Source organism: Scyliorhinus canicula, chromosome 7 (genome assembly GCF_902713615.1).
Source record: "Scyliorhinus canicula chromosome 7, sScyCan1.1, whole genome shotgun sequence".
Taxonomy (NCBI): domain Eukaryota; kingdom Metazoa; phylum Chordata; class Chondrichthyes; order Carcharhiniformes; family Scyliorhinidae; genus Scyliorhinus; species Scyliorhinus canicula.
Genome location: NC_052152.1, coordinates 37,845,929 through 37,867,844, shown reverse-complemented (window position 1 = coordinate 37,867,844; position 21,916 = coordinate 37,845,929). Strand labels below are relative to the sequence as shown.

The 21,916-nt window shown below is 40.9% G+C and overlaps 1 protein-coding gene across 1 annotated transcript; it reads right to left on the bottom strand.

Moving 5' to 3' along the window:
• Positions 1-290: 290 nt before the first annotated feature.
• Positions 291-21,358, bottom strand: LOC119968879 (PEST proteolytic signal-containing nuclear protein-like). The gene is given in 6 exon segments (XM_038801810.1): positions 291-5,395; positions 8,210-8,267; positions 16,201-16,274; positions 18,775-18,864; positions 18,867-19,013; positions 21,277-21,358. Coding segments are annotated over 6 exon segments (540 nt in total). The 5' UTR covers positions 21,323-21,358; the 3' UTR covers positions 291-5,270.
• Positions 21,359-21,916: the final 558 nt, after the last annotated feature.

Below are 21,916 nucleotides of genomic sequence, written 5' to 3'. Positions count from 1 at the left end.
TAAATTTATATATTTTGGTGTTCAACTCGGTCTTTCATAATTCTGGCCAGCAAAAGAGTTACACTTTATTCATGGGTGATAATGCACACTTGCTGTGACTGATCGAACTTTGTGAATGAAGAATTTGGATGAGCATAGGTGAACCAATCCAAAGACATGTTATCTGGTACTCTTCAAACAATATAGACTGCCTACAATAATTTCCATTAGTGTTTCCCCATATTTCAAGGTATTTAGCCCAACCTCACCAATCACTGCACCCAAGCTGTGCAAATATTTAATAAAGAGTATTTGCTAATCCAGAAAGCATTTTATTTTCCCTGCCCAACTTGCAAAATTTTACATTTTCAAAATCACATTAAAAATCACATTTCCTTAACAAAACTACCTCATATTCAAACACGACAACCAGAAGCTTCTGTATAAACAGCACAAGTCTTACAGAAGATGAAGAAAAACAATACTAACATATGAAAATACTCCAAGTTTTAACATTTAATTCCTGCATACTGTCTGCATTTGCACCTGTGATTCCCTGCAACTGAAGTCTCTGAACTCATTCTAACCACCTGGGATTGGGGTGCATTATTCCTACAGGGAGAATAGAAAGTCTTGACTGTTAATCAAACATTTCACCACATAGCTGCTGGTCATGGCAGCAGAGATTGCAAAACAGGTTGCTTACCTACTCCAATAATTAAGGAATCATGCATAGTTTTGGTAGCAGCAGAGATTGCAAAACAGGTTGCTTAGCTACTCCAATAATTAAGGAATCATGCATCGCTTCAGGGATACAAGAAGAAAAAAAGAAAATAATGGGAACAGTTCACACAATTTTAAGTTTAAAAAAAAAATAAATTTAGAGTACACAATTATTTTTTCCAATTAAGGGGCAATTTAACATGGCCAATCCACCTACCCTGCACATCTTTGGGTTGTGGGGGTGAAACCCACGCAGACACGGGGAGAATGTGCAAACTCCACACGGACAGTGACCCAGGGCCGGGGTTCGAGGCAATTTTAAGTTTAATGAATTCTGGCCATCTGAAAGGCATTCTTCAATAGCTATTTGAAACATTTGCACATTTGGCTTTGTTTCAATTCATATTCCACTAACTCCTCAAAAATACTAAATTCTGTAGTATCCAATGAAATGAAAATCAAATGAAATGCATTGCTCCAATCTGATATCTCAGATAATTACTCTACTTGATAATTTGCAAAAAATAATTTTGCATAGCATTCACTGTGTATTTTGTAAGTCAACATAAGAATGTTTTTACTGGGAACTAAATTAATTATGCTTAAAAGGTCTCAATCTCTTCCACCATAAAGAACAGGGTTTCAATCACAGCTTTCATATGTTGAATGATTTGTTAGAATTCCTGATTGGGTAGGAATTGTTTTGCTCCAGTTGTCGAGATCCCTTTCCAATGAATCACCATTACCTCCAGATTATTTTGTGAGGGGGGGAGCAGAGCGGTGGGGTGAAAGACACAAAAACACAAACCTCTTCCTGTTAGGGTCAGTCAACTGAAATAGTCCACAGAAACATGCAAATGAACTGATAATAACAGAACTGTTAACAAATCCCTGAAATGATTTGTGCCCAGCTCCATCTCAGAGATACAGATCTGTGGCGTAACACTAAATATATACGAAAAGGATAAGTTATTCACAAAAAACATTTCAGAGTGGAGTTACGATCTCTACAAATCAGTATTCCAACATTCAAATTAATCTTAAGTGTCTTTATAGTTCTTTATTTAAAATAAATTTAGAGTACCCAATTGTTATTTTCCCCAATTAAGAAGCAATTTAGGCGGCCAATCCACTTTTTGGGTTGTGGGGTGAAACCCACGCAGGCACGGGGAGAATGTGCAAACTCCACACGGACAGTAACCCGAGGCCGGGATTGAACCCGGGTCCTCGGTGCCCGAAGGCAAGTGTTAACCACTGCACCACCGTGCTGCCCCGTGTCTTTCTAATTCTAACTTACAGTGAAGGCTATAACCAACATTGTAAGTTTGCAGTAAGGACGTTTCTGTACCCACAAACAGTACTGAACTGCAAAAACTGTAGCTGACAAAGCACCACAGGTTAAAGTTCTAGGATGGTTTTGAGTGTGATCCAATTATAAAAACATCAATACAATCTCACTGAAACAAGCCACCAAAAGCAGTAAACTCGCATGTTCCACCACCAATTATATTCTTAAAACAGTCCATTTGGTAAAAAGAGTATCATTGCAAAAGTTTCTTGTAGCGTTACTTCTTGCCATTTTCCCCCTCCTCTCGTAGACAATGACTCCTTGTTGGCATATGCTGCACAAGTGTCAAACACGCTTCAGTACATCACTTGTGGTTACTATTTATTTGTGCATTGACAAGGAGCATCAGCATGCTATTGAATGGTGGTGGGTTTCACTGCCAAGTCTGATCCTTTCCTTACCTGATATCCACACAAGCATACTTCTAACGGGTCCAAGAATAGTAATGAGTTGAATCAAATGGATATAGCTAATATAGCATCATCTATTGAATGCTTGTGTTCAAAATTCTATGTCCATTTCCAATTGAAAAATAGTATAAGGTATTTATCCCAGGTTGATTCCTCTTCCTCAAACACACTGACAAGGAAGCTCCCAGTGCAACATTGGTAATTATACTGAAGGCTGTACCTTTTGCAGCAGTCTAGGAGACAACCTATGAAAGCCAATGCTACTTTTGTTTCCAATGAACAATCGGGAAATATTTCATTCAAAAGTGTGGCTCTCCAATACCTTCCCAGAGTGACCATTCGTCAAGTCATAGCCAGTGAATGTTGATGGGCTAGTCAATCAGGGAGGGAATCACAGGCTGGTCTGATCTTTTTCTCAAATGGGATCAATGTATATACACTTGCCAACATCAAAAGCCACTGATTTAATGAGTAAAAAGCTTTGGCAATTCCTCCCCTTCATTTCAGATGATGCCATCACATTTTATTGTTATCATTTCATATTAAGCAACTGACTCCCAATTTAGCAAATGCTTTGCAGTCTATGTTTTAGACTATCTTGGTGAACAAATGCACTCCTAAACAGCCTACAGAAAGAGCATCACCTCAGAAAAAATGCAGAAAGAGATCACAGCTATCTGTTTGAGGCCCCAGATCCTGATAATTAAGCTAAGTGCTTTAGATGTGTTACTGAGAAACGGTTAATAAACCCATAATGAATCTTTTAAAACTGGGGTTTCCTTATTTTTAAATGCAGTGAAGCACCTGTCTCAGCAATATTATCGTTGCACAGCATTGGTGGCAACCTTAAGTTGTACAAAGTATTCCTTGCACTAATAGTGTGGTATTTACAGCATCAATTTTAGGTGTATTTCACTAAAAATGCCTTTATTGAAACAAAGTACTGCTTGAAACAGGTTGCCTAACTTTAAATATACTTACACAATTCATAATAATAATAATCGCTCATTGTCACAAGTAGGCTTCAATGAAGTTACTGTGAAAAGCCCAATCCATATACTGAAATGGAGACATGTGTGTTGTGCCTGCAGGTTATAAAGAGCAATAAATCTACATTTTTTCACATATTTTCACAATGCTATATCCTTTTAAAACAACCAAATAAAAACAGACTGACATCAGATATAACACCCTCTTTGCCAATCTTACACCATGAGCCCAGAAATTAAGTACGCAATCATTTTTTTTTTTTAAAGCATTTAGGATGTGACTGCTCAGCACATACACTTTCCTTTGATTCAAATGTTTAGCGGGAAGTATTTCTTCTCTGCACTCTTTGTAGCAAACTTGGAAATGTATTTATAGATAACCCATCACAATTTTACTAAAAATAGCAAACAGATTAAATTTTCACCAGAGATCTTATTAGTAGCTCAATTATTCTCCAAGGATGTTATTCTCAGCCTTCAATATTTCTGGCAGATTTCGACCACTTAAATATTGAACTACGAAGTGGAAGAAACCAGAATAAATCAACGGACTGAGCTTGTTACAGACAGACTGCACTACACGCAGGAAAGGTCTGGCCTTCTGTTAAAATTTTTTAAGGAAAGCCAAAGGCAGGACTGGACTAGCTGACAGTAGAATGGCGATTCCAGCACACCAAAAAATAGCAGAAAACAAATGCATTAATTTATTTGACTCAGCAAAAGAGCAAGAGCCCAGTAAATGAGGCTCCCATATTTGAGTTACCAATGGAATAATGCCATGTGGTATACTGGGAACGGTAACACAATCCCAATTTAGAGTTCATTATTTATCGTAGTTGACATCAGAACTACGACAAGACTTTCAAAGCCGGAGAAGAGATCAGCAAGAGTTTCAGCAAAAGCTGTGGTTGGACTGATTCAAGTGAATACAACCACATAAATAACTGCAACTATGGAGGTTTATAATTCATAGCAAATCTGCACCTACTTTGCCAACTATTCCTCATTAGACATTTGTCTTGTCAGAATAGGAATGATGGTACTTAACCATACCTTAATGGAGCATGCTAAATTATAACATTTGTTATAGTTTCATAATACCATGACCCCATTCAGAATAATGTGAAATAAAGAGCAGTATGCTGGAATATCGATGTGAATGAAGAGTCAGGACATAGTTTGCCCCTGCCATTCCACACACCAATGATTTCCTGTTCTGCCCTGCAAGCATGGAACCAAAACTATTCCTAATTGAGTCTATATGCAAACTAGGAATACCTCATTAGTTCATCTGCGACAGCAGGAAATTTAAGTTTAAAAAAAAATTTGGCAGAGTTTAAATGTTTAAGAGTCATGAAATTGCTTAAACCAACATATCGCTCCTACTCCAAAATATAAAACTGTTCTCAGGAGCTATGTGATTAATGATCATGAAATTTTTAATGGTGTAAATTTAACTGAATTTATCGTTGCTATGTTTAACTGTTGATATGTTAGTTTACAGCACTCTAATCAAAAAGCCCACTGTGGCACACGAAAAACAGTCAACAGTAGCTAGAGATGGCATGGTCTAAATGTCGATTTTTGTGTCAGAATATTCCTGTAATGGAATTGTTTGAACGGGTTATCCACTATTTACTAAACACATTGCACTCATTACAATTTATAGTGAGAAAGTCTTTTAAGTATACATTTTACACTTATTGTTGAAAATAGTTTCCATTTCAAAGCAATCTGGAGGGTTTAAGAATGCATCTTAATCCCTATATTTCCTTTCTCCTTCCCACAGCTCACTCAACTCTGGCTTTTGAACAATGGCATTTAGTCCTCGTCTCCAAAATTCCGCAGCTGACTTTTCATTTTCCGCTCCCATAACCTCTGGTTGTCAGAAAATCCTTGTTTTCCCTTGTTGAAGGAATTTGGTCCTGCTGATGTTGGTGTTTTCTCTGCAGAAAGATAATGTCAATTATCAACAAGCCTAATTGTAAGTAAAAGTGTATTACCAGTTTAATGTGTAAGAAGTGTTTCCATCTCAGAGTGGGAGCTCATAAATTACTTATTTATAAAAGTCACAGTCCCCATATTGAATATGGTCCTACTTTCGAGCAGCGGAGAACATCAGACCTGCAAGGGACACACTTTCTGGACAGAGGATAAGAATAGCGCAGGGCTCGAGGCCCTCACCTACCTTCAGGCAGAGCATTGGACATGTGGCCACTGTTCAGACAGCAGGAGAGTTTGAAAATAAAATCCAAGAGTGACGTCACAGGAAGCGGTAAGCTGACTGGTTGGTGACTAACTGATATTAGGGACGGTATCTAAATATCTGAAGCTTAAAAAAAAAAAATTTGTTTGGACAAGTATTACATTCTAGATTTGTTTCTTGTCCAAGGTGTCCATTGTCACTGTTAAGACTGTCAGGTAGGACAGCCAAGTAGAATGTGTGGCCTATCACACGTGGGAGTCTTGGACCAATGTGTGGGAATGCGCGCAGTCGAAGAAATTGGAGCCCCCAGGTTTTGGAGCTGAGCAAGGCGGTTTGGAGACACGTGGCACACCCGCAAGGCGAGTGTTGTGCAAATAGCAACGTTTAGAGGGTGGTCACATGACAGCTCAAGGAAGAGGATAAAAAGGGTGACTACCAGGCAGTTGAGGAAGAACAGGTAGGTAGTGCAGGGAGCGCTGGGGACCCGCTCATCATCAGTATTCCATTTTAGAACTGGTACCTCAGAAGTGCAGTCAGAGGCACAAGCACTTGACTGCACGGGGTGGGGAAGAAGGGAAGAGCAATAGGAGAATCATTAATCAGAGGAGCAGGCAGGAACAAAGACTGACTCCAAGATGGTGTGATGCCTCCCTGGTGCCAGGGTCAGGGATAGCTGCAGGGCATCCTAAAGGTAGAGGGTGAAAAATTAGAGGTCTTGGTACCAACACTATGGGTAGAATGCAGGATGAGGTCTTACATCAAGACCTTCTTCAAAGCCTTTGAAATTCAAATACGTCACATCCACTGGTCCCCTTCCCGATGCTAGTTACACTCCTCAAAAAAACTCCAACTGGTTGTCCAAACATGTTTCCCTTTCATAAACCCATGTTAACTCTGCCCAATCCTACCATTATTTTCTACATGTCCAGTTATCATATCTTTTATAATAGATTCTAGAATTTTCCCTCCTACCAATGTCAATTTACCAGGTCTGTAACTCCCTCTTTACTCTCATTTATATGGATGTTTATTAAACACTTGAGTTAGACCAATAGTTTGAGTGTATGACTTTTGGTCTAACTTCTTTTCTGATGATTTGGCAAGAGTTAATTCATTCACTCAGCAGCTTGAGGATAATCTTAACTGAGAGTTAGTAAACTTAATTCAGTTTGATCTGAACCAAAGTAAATGCAAAGTTGTTCAGCAAACCAAACCATGTTTCAAACACCTACGCTGAGGGGTAAAATCTGATCTCTTTGGATGGTTAATGGGGTCATTGGCATATACGATCAGCAGACCGAAACTCAGCTTTTTGTACATTTACAATGTAAACCATGCGTTGGCCACTAGTTTGCTTTGTAATTAAAAGAGCATACCACATAATGTGGTCTGGGCAGCAGCAAAAGTCTTACAACTATGAAATTATGTTTGAAATGTGAAAGGTAGGGCATTGATAGCTCAGATAAAGGACAAAGTGCTTTTTGCAGTAGCCAGTTGTCAGGGACACTGGCCAAATGTTGCCAGTATGCATAGCAGAGGCAAAAGGATTTCTTATAGTGACGTTGAATGCTGCAGGATTGTTTTTTCAAAGATGAAATAAAACACAATGTCCCACTGTAATTGTATGACTTTGCCAACAACCTTTCCCAATAGCTAAACCTTCCTAACTAGAGCTTGCCTTGATGCAAAATTAGAACCTTAATGAAACTTTGTTGCAGTAAGTCTGATAGGAAACAAAACTGGGTGGAGACAAAACATCTGTTCCAGGGTGATAATAAAACCCAACCATTGAGATTCAGCGAATTTAAAATGGTGGGTAGGAGAGTTTACATGGAAGCCTGCTAGAAAACTGACACACACTAACATTGAAAGTCAGTTTGCCTTCTTTTGAAATGCAGAAAACTAACATCCATAAGAAGGCTATGTTTTATTATATTTACTCGGTTTTTAATTCACTGAGCAACTTGGAAGGAGTCTGCAATTTGAGTGATTATGATCATTCAATTATCTTGGTGGTCTTGGAATGTGCGACCAGAAAAAGGAGTTTAAATGAAGATGCACAAGCAAAGTTGGTTTGAACTCCAATGTGTGGTTGAGCAAAACATTTGACTCCCTATCAGACAATTATAGTCGAAGGTGGAATTTGATTGGACGGTACTAACCTGTAAAGAGATAGCTTGCCCACTTTGAAACGGTAATTGTAATGACATAGTTGCTATTGCAACCAGGAAACTGGAAGTCAATTGCTAATGATCAACAAGAATGAACTGCTCATTGAGTGATCATATGTATAACTTCTTGTAATGTATTTGTGACTAACAGGTTATTGTATTGAGAACTAGTATTCCTACCAAATCTAGTAAAGATATTAATATGTAATTTGGCTTTTACTGTACCTCATTATTTCTTGCATCCAAGCTCTAGAGTATTCTTCAAGGGTTACATCTTACACTAACTAACAATGCCTCACTGGTATACAGCTCATAGGTGCGTGCACCCATTGAGTATAGCTTGCTGCTTTGAACTTCAGTTGTTGAAATCATTAAAATCATACCGTCCCATATTGCTTCATTGCGCATTTTTGCTTCAGGGGGCATTTCCTCTGGCTCACTCTACGGGTAGAAATAAAGGATTCCATTAACCAATTATCAACCTTCTGTAATACAGGTATAATATTTCAAGCCCAACCGTATTAAAATAGGTTGGAAGAATTGGGTTCTTCCAAATTCTGGTACAGAATGGAGGAGACATTTTGCACATTCTTGATACAAAAGTACAATGGTGATTCACCATCAAAAAAGTCATCATTAGAGTCCTTAATATCTTGCTTGGAAGGCCATTTAGCCGTGACACCATACATACATACATGCACACACAATAATTGAGTTCTCCCAAACAAAAAGCAGCACCAACAAAAACCTTTACTGATTATATGGAGAGGCTGCAATGCCTGATGGGTATTGAGACATCATTTTAAAGAGCCTGTGATCAGTAACCAAGCAAATATATTCATTGTAAGCATAAAAGTTGTTTAAAAAATGGATAAATTGAATTTGACCTTATGAAAAGTACAAAAGCAAAAGTGCCTACGGATTGTATTTTTTCTTCACTCGTAAAAGATTACCTATATACAAACTCGTTATTGTTAGGTTTAGAAACTCTCTCTCAGTTCAGGTTGAATTGTGCCATGAGAACTTATTCTAAGAAAGTAGATCTTTCCCAATATTGAGCCAATATTTATCCCTCATCACCAAACCAAACAAAATCAGTCATTAAACTGGTTTGCTGTTTACAAGATTTGTACATAAATTGATCATATTAACCTGCAAATTAAAGTGGCTACACCTCTAAAGTAACATTATCCATCACGTGCTTTGAGATATTCTGAGGATGTGCAAGGAGTTATATAAATGCAATACTACTTCATAATAAACTTAAAAAATTGGACTGAAAAGTTGACATCTGATGACGTACTTGAAGCTCTCAAAACAATCCAGGAAAAAAGATCCATTGTATAAAGGTCAAAAAGTATATAAAAATTGCAAATTAATTGCTACAAATGACCATGGGGTTATTTTCTGCCCAAGAGATCCAATATTTTGTTTATGCAAGATAAAGGCACCCTATCGCACTAATATTTGTTAACGTATACTAGACATTGGCAATCAGAATCATTTTCAAGTCAAATATACATCTCATGTACAACTCACCGTATCAGGCTCTTAATATTCTGTTTGTTATTGAGATATGAGCATTACTGGCAATGCCAACATTATTACCCATCTCTAGTTTCTCCTCACGAACATGGCAATGAATTAGCTTCTTGAACCACTGCAGTCCATCCGGTTATAGATACACCCACGGTGCTGTTAGAAAGGGAATTCCAGGATCTTGCCCAGCGGAACGGCGACTTAGTTTGAAGTCCGAATGATGTGCAGCTGGCGCGGTGTTCCATTGCAGCTGTTTCTCTTGTTCTTCTAGGTGGTAGAGATTACAGGGTGTACAACACACTGTCAAAGGAGCCTTGGTGAGTTGCTGCAGTCCATCTTGTAGATGGTATACACTGCTGCCACTGTGCTCTGGTGGTGGGAGAGATTTTTAAGGTGGTGGATGGGATACCAATCATACTGGCTGCTTTGCCGGATAGTTTAAAATAAATTTAGTGTACCCAATTAATTTTTTCCAATTAAGGGGCAATTTTAGCATGGCCAATTCCACACGCAGTGACCCAGAGCCAGGATAGAACCTGGACCTCGGCGCCGTGAGGCTGCAGAGCTAACCCACTGCGCCACCGTGCTGCCCTTGCCCTGGACTGTATTGACCCTATGGACTGTTGTTGGAGCTGAGCTCATCCAGGCAAGTGGCGAATATGCCATCAAACTTCTGACTTGCACCTTGTGGATGGTTAACAGTTTTTTAGCGAGTCAGGGAGGTGCATTACCCACCCAAGAATTCCCAGCCTCTGATCTATTGCTGGTTCAGTTAGTTTCTGGTCAATGGTAATCCTTAGGATGCTGATGGAGGGAAACTCAGTAATGGTAATAGCTGTTGAATGCCATAGAGATGGTTAGATTCTCTCAAGTTGGAGATGGCCATTACCTGACACTGACACAAATGGTACTTGCCATATATCAGACCGAGCTTGAATGTTGACCAGGCCTTGCTGGACACAGACGGTTTCAGTATCTGAAAAGTTGCAAATGGTACAGAACAGTGTGTGCAAGCAGCGTACATCACCACTTTTGATTGTATGTTGGATGGAAGTCATTGATGATGCAACTGGATGATTTGGCCTGGGTCACTGCCCAGAGGAATTCCTGCAGTGATGTACTGAGCCTGAGGTGGTCTCCAAAATCATTTGTGCGAGAGGTTTGACTCCAACCAATGGAGTTTTCTTCTGATTTCCGCTGAATTCAATTTTGCTAGGGTTCCTGGATGCCATCTCATTCAAATGCTACCTTGATCTCAAGGCAGTAACCTTAAACTACCTCTTGAATTCAGCTTTTTCTTCCACGTTCGCAGCAAGGTTGTGATGAGGCCTGAAGCTTAGTGACCTGTCTGAACTAAATGAACATCAGTGAAGATTACTGCTAAGCGAGGGCAGCATGTGACGCAGCGGTTAGTACTAGGACTGGCGGCGCTGAGGACCCGAGTTCGAATCCCGGCCCTGGGTCACTGTCTGTGGGAGTTTGCACATTTGCCCCATGTCTACGTGGGTCTCAGCCCCCACAACCCAAAGATGTAGTTTAGGTGGATTGGCCACACTAAATTGCCCCTTAATAAAAAAATTATTATTGCCGAGTGCTACTTGGTAGCATGGTCATTGACAGCTTCCACCATTTTACTGATGATTGAGAGTAGACTGATGTACTGTTAATTGGCTGGATTAGATTTGTCCTGCATTTTATGGACAGGATATACCAGGGCAATTTCCAACCTCATCAGGCAGACGCCAGTGTGGTAGCTGTACTTGAACAGCTGACCAGGGGGTGGGGGGGGGGCTAGTTCTGGAGCACAAGCCTTCAATTCTACCAGCTGGGATGTTTTCAGGGTCCATAGCCTTTGATTATATCCAGTGTTTCAGAAATTTCTTGATATCACATTAGTGATGCTGGGGATCACAGGTGGTTGATATGGATCATCCACTACACTTGCGGCTGAAGGTGGTTGCAATGCTTCAGCCATGTCTTCTGGATTGATGTTCTGGGCATTCACATCATTGAGGATGGGGGCGTTTGTGCAGCATTTTTCTTCTCGAGTTGTTTAACTGTCCACCACCATCCACAACTGAGTGTGCAGAACATTAATCCAATCCGTTGGTTGAGAGATCACTTTGCATTATCACATGTCCTATCGCATGCCGGTTCTGATGTTTAAGCATGTATGTAGGCCAAGGCAAGAATTTCACCATGCTGGCACCCCATTTTTAAGTATGCCAGTTGCTGCTCCTGCATGGAATCCTTCACACCTCGTTGAACTCGGGTTGATTGCCTGGTTTGAAGGCAACGACAGAGTGAGAAATATGCCAGGTTGTGAGGTTACAGTTTGTGGTTGAATAGTGAAGTTGCACATCCACTCAAGGCTAGACATTAGTTCCTATCCCAGGGTGCATTCTGTGCCCTTGCTACCTTCAGTGCTTCTTCCAAGTTCTGTTCTTCCTGGAGGATGTGACACATCAGCTGAGAGGGTGACAGTTGGTAATTAGCCAGAAGTTTCCTTGCCCATGTTTGACCTGATACCTCAATGTTGAGGACTCTAAAGGCCACTCCCCACTAACTGTATACCATTGTGCTGCCAACTCTGGTGAGGATGGTTAAAGAGGAGCCTGGGACATTGATTGTAAGGTATGATTCAGTGACTATGCCTGTGTCAGGCTGTTTTTGACTCGGCTGGACACCACTCTTCCAATTTTGCAGGATCGCTGGTCAGTGTGCACGTTTGTCATTTTCAGTGCCTAGATGGATACCATATAGAACAGTACAGCACAGAACAGGCCCTTCGGCCCTCGATGTTGTGCCGAGCAATGATCACCCTACTTAACCCACGTAACCCGTATACCCGAACCCAACAATCCCCCCATTACCTGACACTACGGCAAATTTAGCATGGCCAATCCACCTAGCCCGCACATCTTTGGACTGTGGGAGGAAACCGGAGCACCCGGAGAAAACCCACGCACACACGGGGAGGATGTGCAGACTCCACACAGACAGTGACCAGCCGGGAATCGAACCTGGGACCCTGGAGCTGTGAAGCATTGATGCTAACCACCATGCTACCGTGAGTGGTCCATCAGTTTTATTTTTGAGTTTTCTGGAACAGTCCGATACAAACGGGTCACTTATTAGGCCTTTTTAGAGGGAATTAATGTCAACCACATTTTGTAGGTCTAGAGAACAAGGGTAGCTTATCCATAGCCTTCTTTGAACTCATAAAAGGCCTTTGAGACTGTCACCACAAGGGGTTATGGAGTGCCCTCCTCCTTTCCGGTGTCCCCAAAAGTTTGTCATCACCCTCTGCCTGCTCCATAATGACATGCAAACCATGGTCCTGATCAACGGACCCAATGCAGGTTTGGACTGGGTGAAGCAATGCTGATTCATTGCACCAATGTTCTTCCAATCTTCCTTGCTGCAATGCAACCTCAGGCCCTCCCACCTCCTCCCTTGCCCCATTGATGAATCAGTACCCTCTATGTTGAGCCCCTTTTGGAGGAAGCACTGAGGGTGGCAAGGACACAGAATGAACTTTAGTTGAGGGACTTCAATGTACTGGCCAAGCTGGCGGAGTCTGCAATGAGTAGAATCATAGAAATTACAATGCAGAAGGAGGCTATTCGGCCCATCAAGTCTGCACCGGCCCTTGGAAAAGAGCACCCTACCTAGGCACGTACCTCCACCTATCCCTGTACCCACCTAACCTTTTTTTGACACCAAGGGTAATTTAGTATAGCCAATCCACCTAAACTGCACATCTTTGGACTGTGGGAGCAAAATAGAACACCTGAGGAAACCAATGTAGACTCGGGGGAGAATGTGCAGACTCCGCACAGACAGTGACCCAAGCCGGGAATTGAACCTGGGACCCTGGAGCTGTGAAGCAACTGTGCTACCATGCTGCCCATAAGGGGTAGTAACAAGGAAAGCAAGGGGGAAAATCCTATTTGACCTAATTCTTGCCAATGTACATGTTGCAGATGGGTAACAGGTGGGTAACAGGGATAGGTGGAGGTACGTGCCTAGGTAGGGTGCTCTTTCCAAGGGCCGGTGCAGATGTTATGTCCATAACAGCATTTGTAGGAGTGAACCATCTTCAGCCAACAATGCCGAGTCGAAGTTCTACCTCATCCAGAAGTGCCAAGTGGATGACCCATCTCAGCCTTCTCGTGAGGACCCCGCCATCACAGATGTCAGTCTTCATGTCAGAACTCGGGTGGCCACTGATGATTGTACAATGTTCAGTATGGTTTGTGGCTGGTCAGTTACTAAAGCAGTCCATGCCCTTATGCAGCAAAGCCTGGATTACTTTCAGACTCAGCTGATAATTGGCCCCACACAAGTATCAGACAATGACCATTTACAACAAGAGAGAATCTAACCATCTCCCAATGACATTCACTGGCATTACGATTGCTGAATGCCCAATATCACCCTACTGGAGATTACAACTGGCCCGAAACTGAACTGGTAGTATGCAACAAGATCAGGTCAGAGGCTGGGAATTCTGCAGTGAATAACACCCCCGACTCCCAAAGCCTGTCCTCATCTACAAGGCACATGTCAGGAGTTTTAAAGAATACTCTACACTTGTCTGGATGAGGCAGGAAGCTTGACACCATTCAGAACAAAGCAGCCCATTTGATTGACACCACCTTCAACATTCACTTCCTCCATAACTGACCACACAGTGACAGGAGTGTACACCATCTATAAGATGCACTGCAGCAACTCATCAAGGCTCCTTTGACAGTACCTTCCAAACATGGGACCGCTACCCACCTTGAAAGACAAGGGCAGTAAATGCATGGGAACACTACCACCTGCAAGCCTCCCTACAAGCCATACATAATTCTGACCTGGAACTATGTTGCCTTTCCTTCACTGTTGGTGTCCAAATGCTGGCCAACCCTCCCTAACAACACTGTAGGTGTACCTACACCACCTGGACTGCTGTGGTTCAAGGAGGCAGCTCACCTCACCTTCTCAAGGGTAAATAGGGATGAGCAATAAATGCTGGCCTAGTCAGCAAAGCCCATTTCTTGTGAACGAATAAAATAAAATTTTCCTTCAATTAAATATCAAAACTGAAGCCCTTGTTTTCTGACCATGTTGCAAACTCTATTCCTAGCTACTGACTACTTCCCTCTCCCTAGCAACAGCTTGGTACTAAACTAATTTGTTCGGGACACTTGCGACAGTTGACCCCAAGGTGTGCTTCAGAACACATATTCTGAGGGCAGCACAGTGGCTTAGCCCTGCAGCCTCACGGCGCCAAGGTCCAGGTTTAATCCCGGCTCTGGGTCACTGTCTGTGGAGTTTGCACATTCTCCCCGTGTCTGCGTGGGTTTTGCTCCTACAATCCAAAGATGTGCAGGCTAGGTGATTGGCCAGGCTAAATTGCCCCTTAATTGGAAAAAATGAATTGGGTACTCTAAATTTATTTTTTAAAAACAAACATGTATTCAAACCATCTCTAAAACCGGTTATTTCGACTTTTGCTACAACTCCCAACTTTTCCCTGGCTCAGCTCATATGCAGCAGAAACCCTCATTCATGCCTTGACTATTCCAATGCACTCCTGACTGGCCCCTCTCACTCTACCCTCCATCAACATTTGTCATCCAAACACTGCTGCCTGTGCCTTAACTCGCAACAAGTCTCGCTCATCTATTACCCCAGTGTTTGTTGGCTTATTTTGGCTGTTGGTCAAGTAAAGTCTTGATTTCCAATTCTCATCCTTGTTTTTAAATTCTTCCAGGTCTTTCCCCACTTACCTCCATATTGTCCCTCACAAACCTCTGTGTTATCTATGTTCATCTAATTCTGGCCTCTTGAGCATTTTTTAAGATTTAGTTGCTTGACCGTTGCTCATCAATCTGTTCATGGGATGTTTGCACCAGTGCTGAGGTCTACACTGATGCTTCAGATCATGTAATAAAAGGTTTACACCAAATGGATTTCAGGAAACGTTAGAATTCCCCACTGATCAGCAAGATTCTGTCAGGTGCACAATGCGGTAGTGTCTAGCTGGAGGGCATGGGATCCAAACCAATGAATTTGCTATCCGAGGTGAGCTCTCTTGCTGCATCATCAGTTGTCCAGGCACTAAGCACTGAAATTCCCTCCCTACACCTCTTCAGCACTCTACTGTCATTAGCACTCTTTCCCCATGGTATCTGTGGCCATTAGCACCTGGTTTCCCTGGGTTTCTGTGGCTGTGACTCATCTTTCATTCTCACTCCACAGTATAAATATTTCCCACTCTCTGTCTGTTAGCTTTGACAAAGTCATCGAACTCGAAAGGTTAGCTCTTTTCTCTCCCTACAGATGCTGCCAGACTTGCTGAGATTTTCCAGCGTTTTCCCTTTCGTCTTCAGCACCTCTACCTCACTTTTCCTTCTTAGACACTCCTTAAAACCTCTCATTTTGACAAGCGTTTTCCTCATCTAACATAGTATGGCGACTAGGGGATTTTCACAGCTACTTCATTGCAGTGTTAATGCAATGAACATTTGCATCAACAAATGTTCTACTTGTGACGATAATAAAGATTATAAATAAAGATTATTATAATATCCCCATGTGAGGCTTGGTATAATGTGCTTTATAGTATTCCTGTGAAGTATCTTGGGATGTTTTGTTACAAATAAACAAAGTTGCTGATCCATGACCTTTTATTTATGCAACATTGAATAAGCCCCATTCTAAACATACTTTTCTCTGGACTTCTCTCTCGGAGACAGCAGCACCGACTACCATCAATTGCAATTGTACAGAAATGATGCTCCAACCTCTCAAGATAAGAATATTTTGTTTAAAAACTTACATCCTCATCTTCATTGAAGACCGCTGCAACTGAAGGTTTCTTTGGAGCTAAAACAGGTGGACTTTCTTTGGTTTCTGGGAACAGAAATAAATTATAAAATTTCAGTTCTGATAAATAAACAAACATATGACTGTCTTAAACTAATTTCCAACAAAGTGCAACAGGTTTTTTTTTTGGACCTTACGTTATTATCCAAACATATTAACCTCAACAGGATTGATGTTAAACAAATCGCTCTTCACAATTATATGAGCATTGCAGAGCTATTAGATAGATTAATCCCACTCTTGCCCATTTCCCTGTAAATCTTTACCCCAAGTGAATTTATCCAATTCCTTTCCAATGTTACAAATGAATCTGCTTCCAACGCCCTTTCAGGCAGTGCATTCTAGATCACATGTAAAAAAGGTTTTCATGCTCATTTGCCAATCATCTTAAATCTTGTTCTCTGGTTACTGACCCTTCTGGCACTGGAAGCAGTTTTCTCCTGATTTACTCATTCCTGATTTTGAACATTTCGATCCAATCGCCTCTTAACCTTCTTGGTTCCCGGAGAAACAACTAACTTATTGAGTCTCTCCGCATAACTGAAGTCTCTCATCATTGGTACCATTCAGGTAATGTCCTGCTACACCCTGTCCAAGGTTATGGTATACTTCCTAAAAAGTGATGCCCAGAATTGAACGTAATATTCCAGCTGTGTCCTTATATAAAAATAATCACAGATACTTGCTTCCATACTCTATTTGTTCTTCCATAAAACCAAGGATTGCATATGTTTCTTAACAGCATTCTCAACTTATCCTGCTAACTTCAACGACCTGTGCACATCTATCCCCCGGTCGATGTGCCTCTTACACAACAGCCCGCAAAAATCTTTATTAATGATTTGGATGAAAGCATCAGAGGAAGTTATGTGCAAGTTTGCAGATGACACAAGGATTTCTGTCAATCTTAGATGACAAAAAAGCACAATCAGATCAAGATATAACGGAAAAAATGGGCCTGTGCCTAGCAGATATTGTTGAATATAGATGAATGAGATGTTATGTTCATGTGCATCATGAATGCCAAACTATATGTATGCCATGCAGTACTGGATGGTCAAGGGAGTGTTACAGAAAGAGTCCCTAAGCGTTCATGCTGTGAAGCTACAGCAAATGCATTGTTAGGGTGATTTAATATAAAACAAAAAATACTACGCATTCATCACTCTTCTTGATGTTTTTTTTGTTTTTTTAAAATTTAGATTACCCAATTATTTTTTCCAATTAAGGGCAATTTAGCGTGACCAATCCACCTACTCTGCACATTTTTGGGTTGTGGGGGCAAAACCCACGCAGACACGGGGAGAATGTGCAAACTCCACACAGACAGTGACCCAGAGCCGGGATCGAACTGGACCTCAGCGCCGTGAGGCGTTTGTGCTAACCACTAGGCCACCGTGCTGCCCTCTTCTTGATGTTTTAACAATGATTTTGAGTCAATGATCCATTCGCCAGAGAGAACAGCTTTTTCCCCCTATCAAATTACCTTAAAAATTTCTATTAGATACCTCTTAACCGCCTCTGTTCCAAGAAAACAGTACTAACTTTTCCAACCTCTCTTCATAATTTCCTTGTCCGTGGCAACATACAGGTAATCCTCCTCTGTATCCTTTCTAATGCCGTTACAACTTTCCTGAAGTGCAGTGCTCAGAATTTTCGCAATATGTCAGCTGAGATCTAACCAGTGATTTTAAAGTTCTAGCATGGCTTTCTTTGCTTTTATATTCTATTCTTCTATTTATCTTATTCGTTCGAGTAACCATATGCTTTTCATCAATTTGTCCTGTCACCTTTAAGAATTTGTGTATATGGACATATCACTCATCAGAAAATTGGGCCATTTATATTATATGGTCTTTCCATATCACTCTTCCCAAGGTGCCACTGAGGCAGGTACAAAAACTTTAAAGTGGTCAATATTTTAATGAGCAACTTGTTGTTTCATGAATTTTTTTTTTTAATTTTAAGTACCCAATTAATTTCTTCCAATTAAGGGGCAATTTAGCGTGGCCAATCCACCTAGCCGGCACATCTTTGGGTTGTGGGGGCGAAACCCACCCAAACACGGGAGAATGTGCAAACTCCACACAGACAGTGACCCTGAGCCGGGATCGAACCTGGGACCCTCGGCGCTGTGAGGCAACAGGGCTAACCCACTGTGCCACCGTGCTGCCCTTCATTGAAGTAATTTGATTAGAAATGCATAAGTATTCAAATGTGCTTCAAAAGTTCTGCCCCATTAGCATCATGTAAACAACGATTCTACAATTAGAAATGTCATAACTACACATAACCTGTTTTGACACAACTACAAATGCGTTTGACACACAACAGGGGCTGGTTTAGCACAGTGGGCTAAACAGCTGGCTTATAATACAGAACGCATGCACGCAGGTTCATTCCCGCACCTGCCTCCCCGAACAGGCGCCGGAATGTGGCGACTAGGGGCTTTTCACAGTAACTTCATTGAAGCCTACTTGTGACAATAAGCGATTATTATTTATTATTAAGAAGCAAAAATAATTACTTACATTTGCTCCTAATTTGATGGATATTGGAGCTGGTTTCTTTACGGTCATATTTCCTATTGAAATCCATTTGGAAACTTTTGCAGGGTGGGTTTGTTGTTTGCCTCCCCGGAAGCAGAGTCATCTTGATTTTTCTCATCAGCTTCCCTTTTCTCTGCACTTCGAGTTGAACTTTCTCCTTCATTACTGGAAGAAAACAGTCTAGTTTTCACAGTTTTCTCTTCCTTCTCTTCTGGTCCTGGTGGAGTCGAAACAACTTTACCAAGATGAGATACTTTATCGAGCACTTTGGTGGAGGCAGCAACCTCATTAAGTATAGGGAGCTTCTGTGGGTTGCACTGACTGAACCAGTAGTCTCTTCCACTGTTTGTCAGATACAGTAGATGCAGGCACTGAGAAACCATTTCATAGATGGATGGACTCTATATTTCAGATCAGGGTAGGATTGAATTCCACGTGCTTCCTGTTTCTTGGACCCCAAAGAAAATTCACAGGACCAAACAGTACAGATTTTGATAAGACTAAAGGTCCACACTGAGGAAACATTCACCAATGACTGTACAAATTGTAGACTTTCAGGTGTTACATTATAAACCAGTGGGGGGATACACAGCACCAAAATGGCAATATCCTAAAGTAACTGATGACCAAAAGGGGTGCCACCATCACATCATTTCAGAGTGATTCACGTAGTCAAGTTATAATCAATTACTCTCAAGTGCTACAGTTCCAGTAATTTCAGTTTCTACTCTGAGATTTTATTCTTTATTTTCATGTCTTGCTAATGGGTAGTAACATCCAACAGAATACACGTAGTTCCAGTGGGCAAATAATAGAGATATTCTTCAATCTGGATAGTCAGTTGAAATCTGATTCAACTAACGATAATTCTGAAGACAAAATTCAGAATGACAAAGAATGGCCAAAAACTTTTTAAAAATTAAATTGTTTTCACATGTATAGATCATTTACCACAGAATCAAATTTGTTTCTCTGAGAAATCATTACTTTAGTTGAACTCAGACTTGCTAGTTTTCAAAAAATAAGTTCCTCCTGGATAATTTGAGGAAACACTTCTCAAGTTCAATTTTTTAACATCCACTAGCTATCAGCTTTTGTTCCAAAAGCATATACCAATTAATAAACAGCCTCTGCATTCCTGACAGGGAATCAGCCAGAGCCAAAATATATTTCTGTTCACCTAATAGCTAGCCAGTCAGAAATTAATACAATAGCAGAGACTGTATTACTTATATGACTACACACACACACAAAAAAAAACACTATTTAGAGAATAATCCGACAACTAACATTTGAGAATTTATTACTCAAATCAAGTAGATGCTCTAAATTTCAAAGTGGTCTGCTAATGTGATTTACATCCATCAGGTGAGCTACTGTAATTTAGTTATACTCTTATAGCCAGTTGTCTTACAAAGCAATGAGGATGGTCTAATTCAATGGTTACTGATCAATCAAAACTGGTACTGTATTGGTCCTACTGGATTTTGTGTTGCCAAAACTCTGAATCACTGAATGTATCCAACACTGTTTTCACATGGCATTGTGATAAGTTACCAGTCATTATCTACATTATGAAATAACTAAACATTCCTAAAAAGATGTCAAGTACAACAGTTAAGATTACAGATTGTTACAGGCATCACAAAGTGTGCTTTTGTTATAACTGCCATGCATTATTCTTGATTGCTTCCATTCAGTTACTTGGTTTAAATATCAGATACTGTTTAAAAAATCATGAATCAATAAAAATCTAATTTCAAAGCAAGATATTTGCTGGCAATATTAGATCAATTATAAAAAAAACAGAATTGGCAACAAAACTTATTTGTCCTAAATCCTACACCACATTTAGGCTTCTCTCGATTTTAACCGAAACTACAAATAAATATACACTGGGTCAAAATCAGATTGGCAATGGGCTATGTCACATTATCCGACAAAATATAAGGAGCTGGCTCCCACATTTCACAGCAATTTAAGGAAAAAAATTAAATAAAGAAAAGGGTAAACTAGATCTGCAGTCATACTTGCAACATGAATTATTCCAAGTGTCCGGCTGAATGGTTTACAAAGTCTAAATTACTGTATTAAATCAAATATTACATTGTTTTCAGGTTCACGCAAAATGCAGCACGTTAGTGCGAAAAAAATTACCCTAGAAAGTCGATCGGTTAAAAATGAAATTTGAGCTTCAAAGTGCCTAAAGGTAATGCAGTAAATTTGATTAACCTCGTCTAACAGAAATGCACCATAGCTCGGAGCCTGTGTACAGCGGGGAGGGGGTGGTAGGAATGAGACTCGAGGCCCGCCCGCCTGCCTGCCTACTGATCCCGCACTGGCTGCACAGCCTCCTCCGAGGAGCCGGGCGGAATCGCACTTTCTGCTTTGTTAAGTTTCGCCCCTTCGCTAGTATTGACAATATCGGGATTCTCAATTCCTGCCGCGCCGTGGGTACTTAAAAGATTATGAAGCGGCACCTTCGTCTTGCAGTTTCTCCAGCTCTGAGCGCGTTTCCTCCGCCATTTTGAACCAACTTCAAACCGCCAACAGCACTCTGGGAGGGGAGGATCGTCACTTCCGGCTCCAAGCCACTGCCTGGCCCCTCCTTCTGCAAACACATACATACACACACAAACCCATCATGAAGGCTGGGAATGTTTTGTTTATCAGTCAACAGTAACAAAGATTTGAAAATCATCTACGTAGTATTCCACATACCACACTAACCATTAATCAACAAGGAAACGTCACCGTTCCATATTGGTACCGATTCAAAGCTATATCAGTTCATTTTCACACAGAAAAACCCATCAGCCCTCGCAGGGTTTTTAACAGCAACAGAGGATAAGCCTGAGAATGGGTTGTTATGTCCAGAACTTTGTCATAGGAAGCTGCTGTGATCTTCATTGCAGTAATCAGGGGGTAAATGTGCCTTTAGAAGGAAGGTTTCAATGTGTAAAAGGTAATAGAGACACAAAAATAGACATTGGACCACTGGAAAATGTAGCTGGAGAAGAAACAAAGAAATGGCAGACGAACTGAATAGTTATTTTACATCAGTCTTCATGGTGGAACACAACAGTGGGATGCCAGAGCTCTAGGAGAATTGGGGTAGAG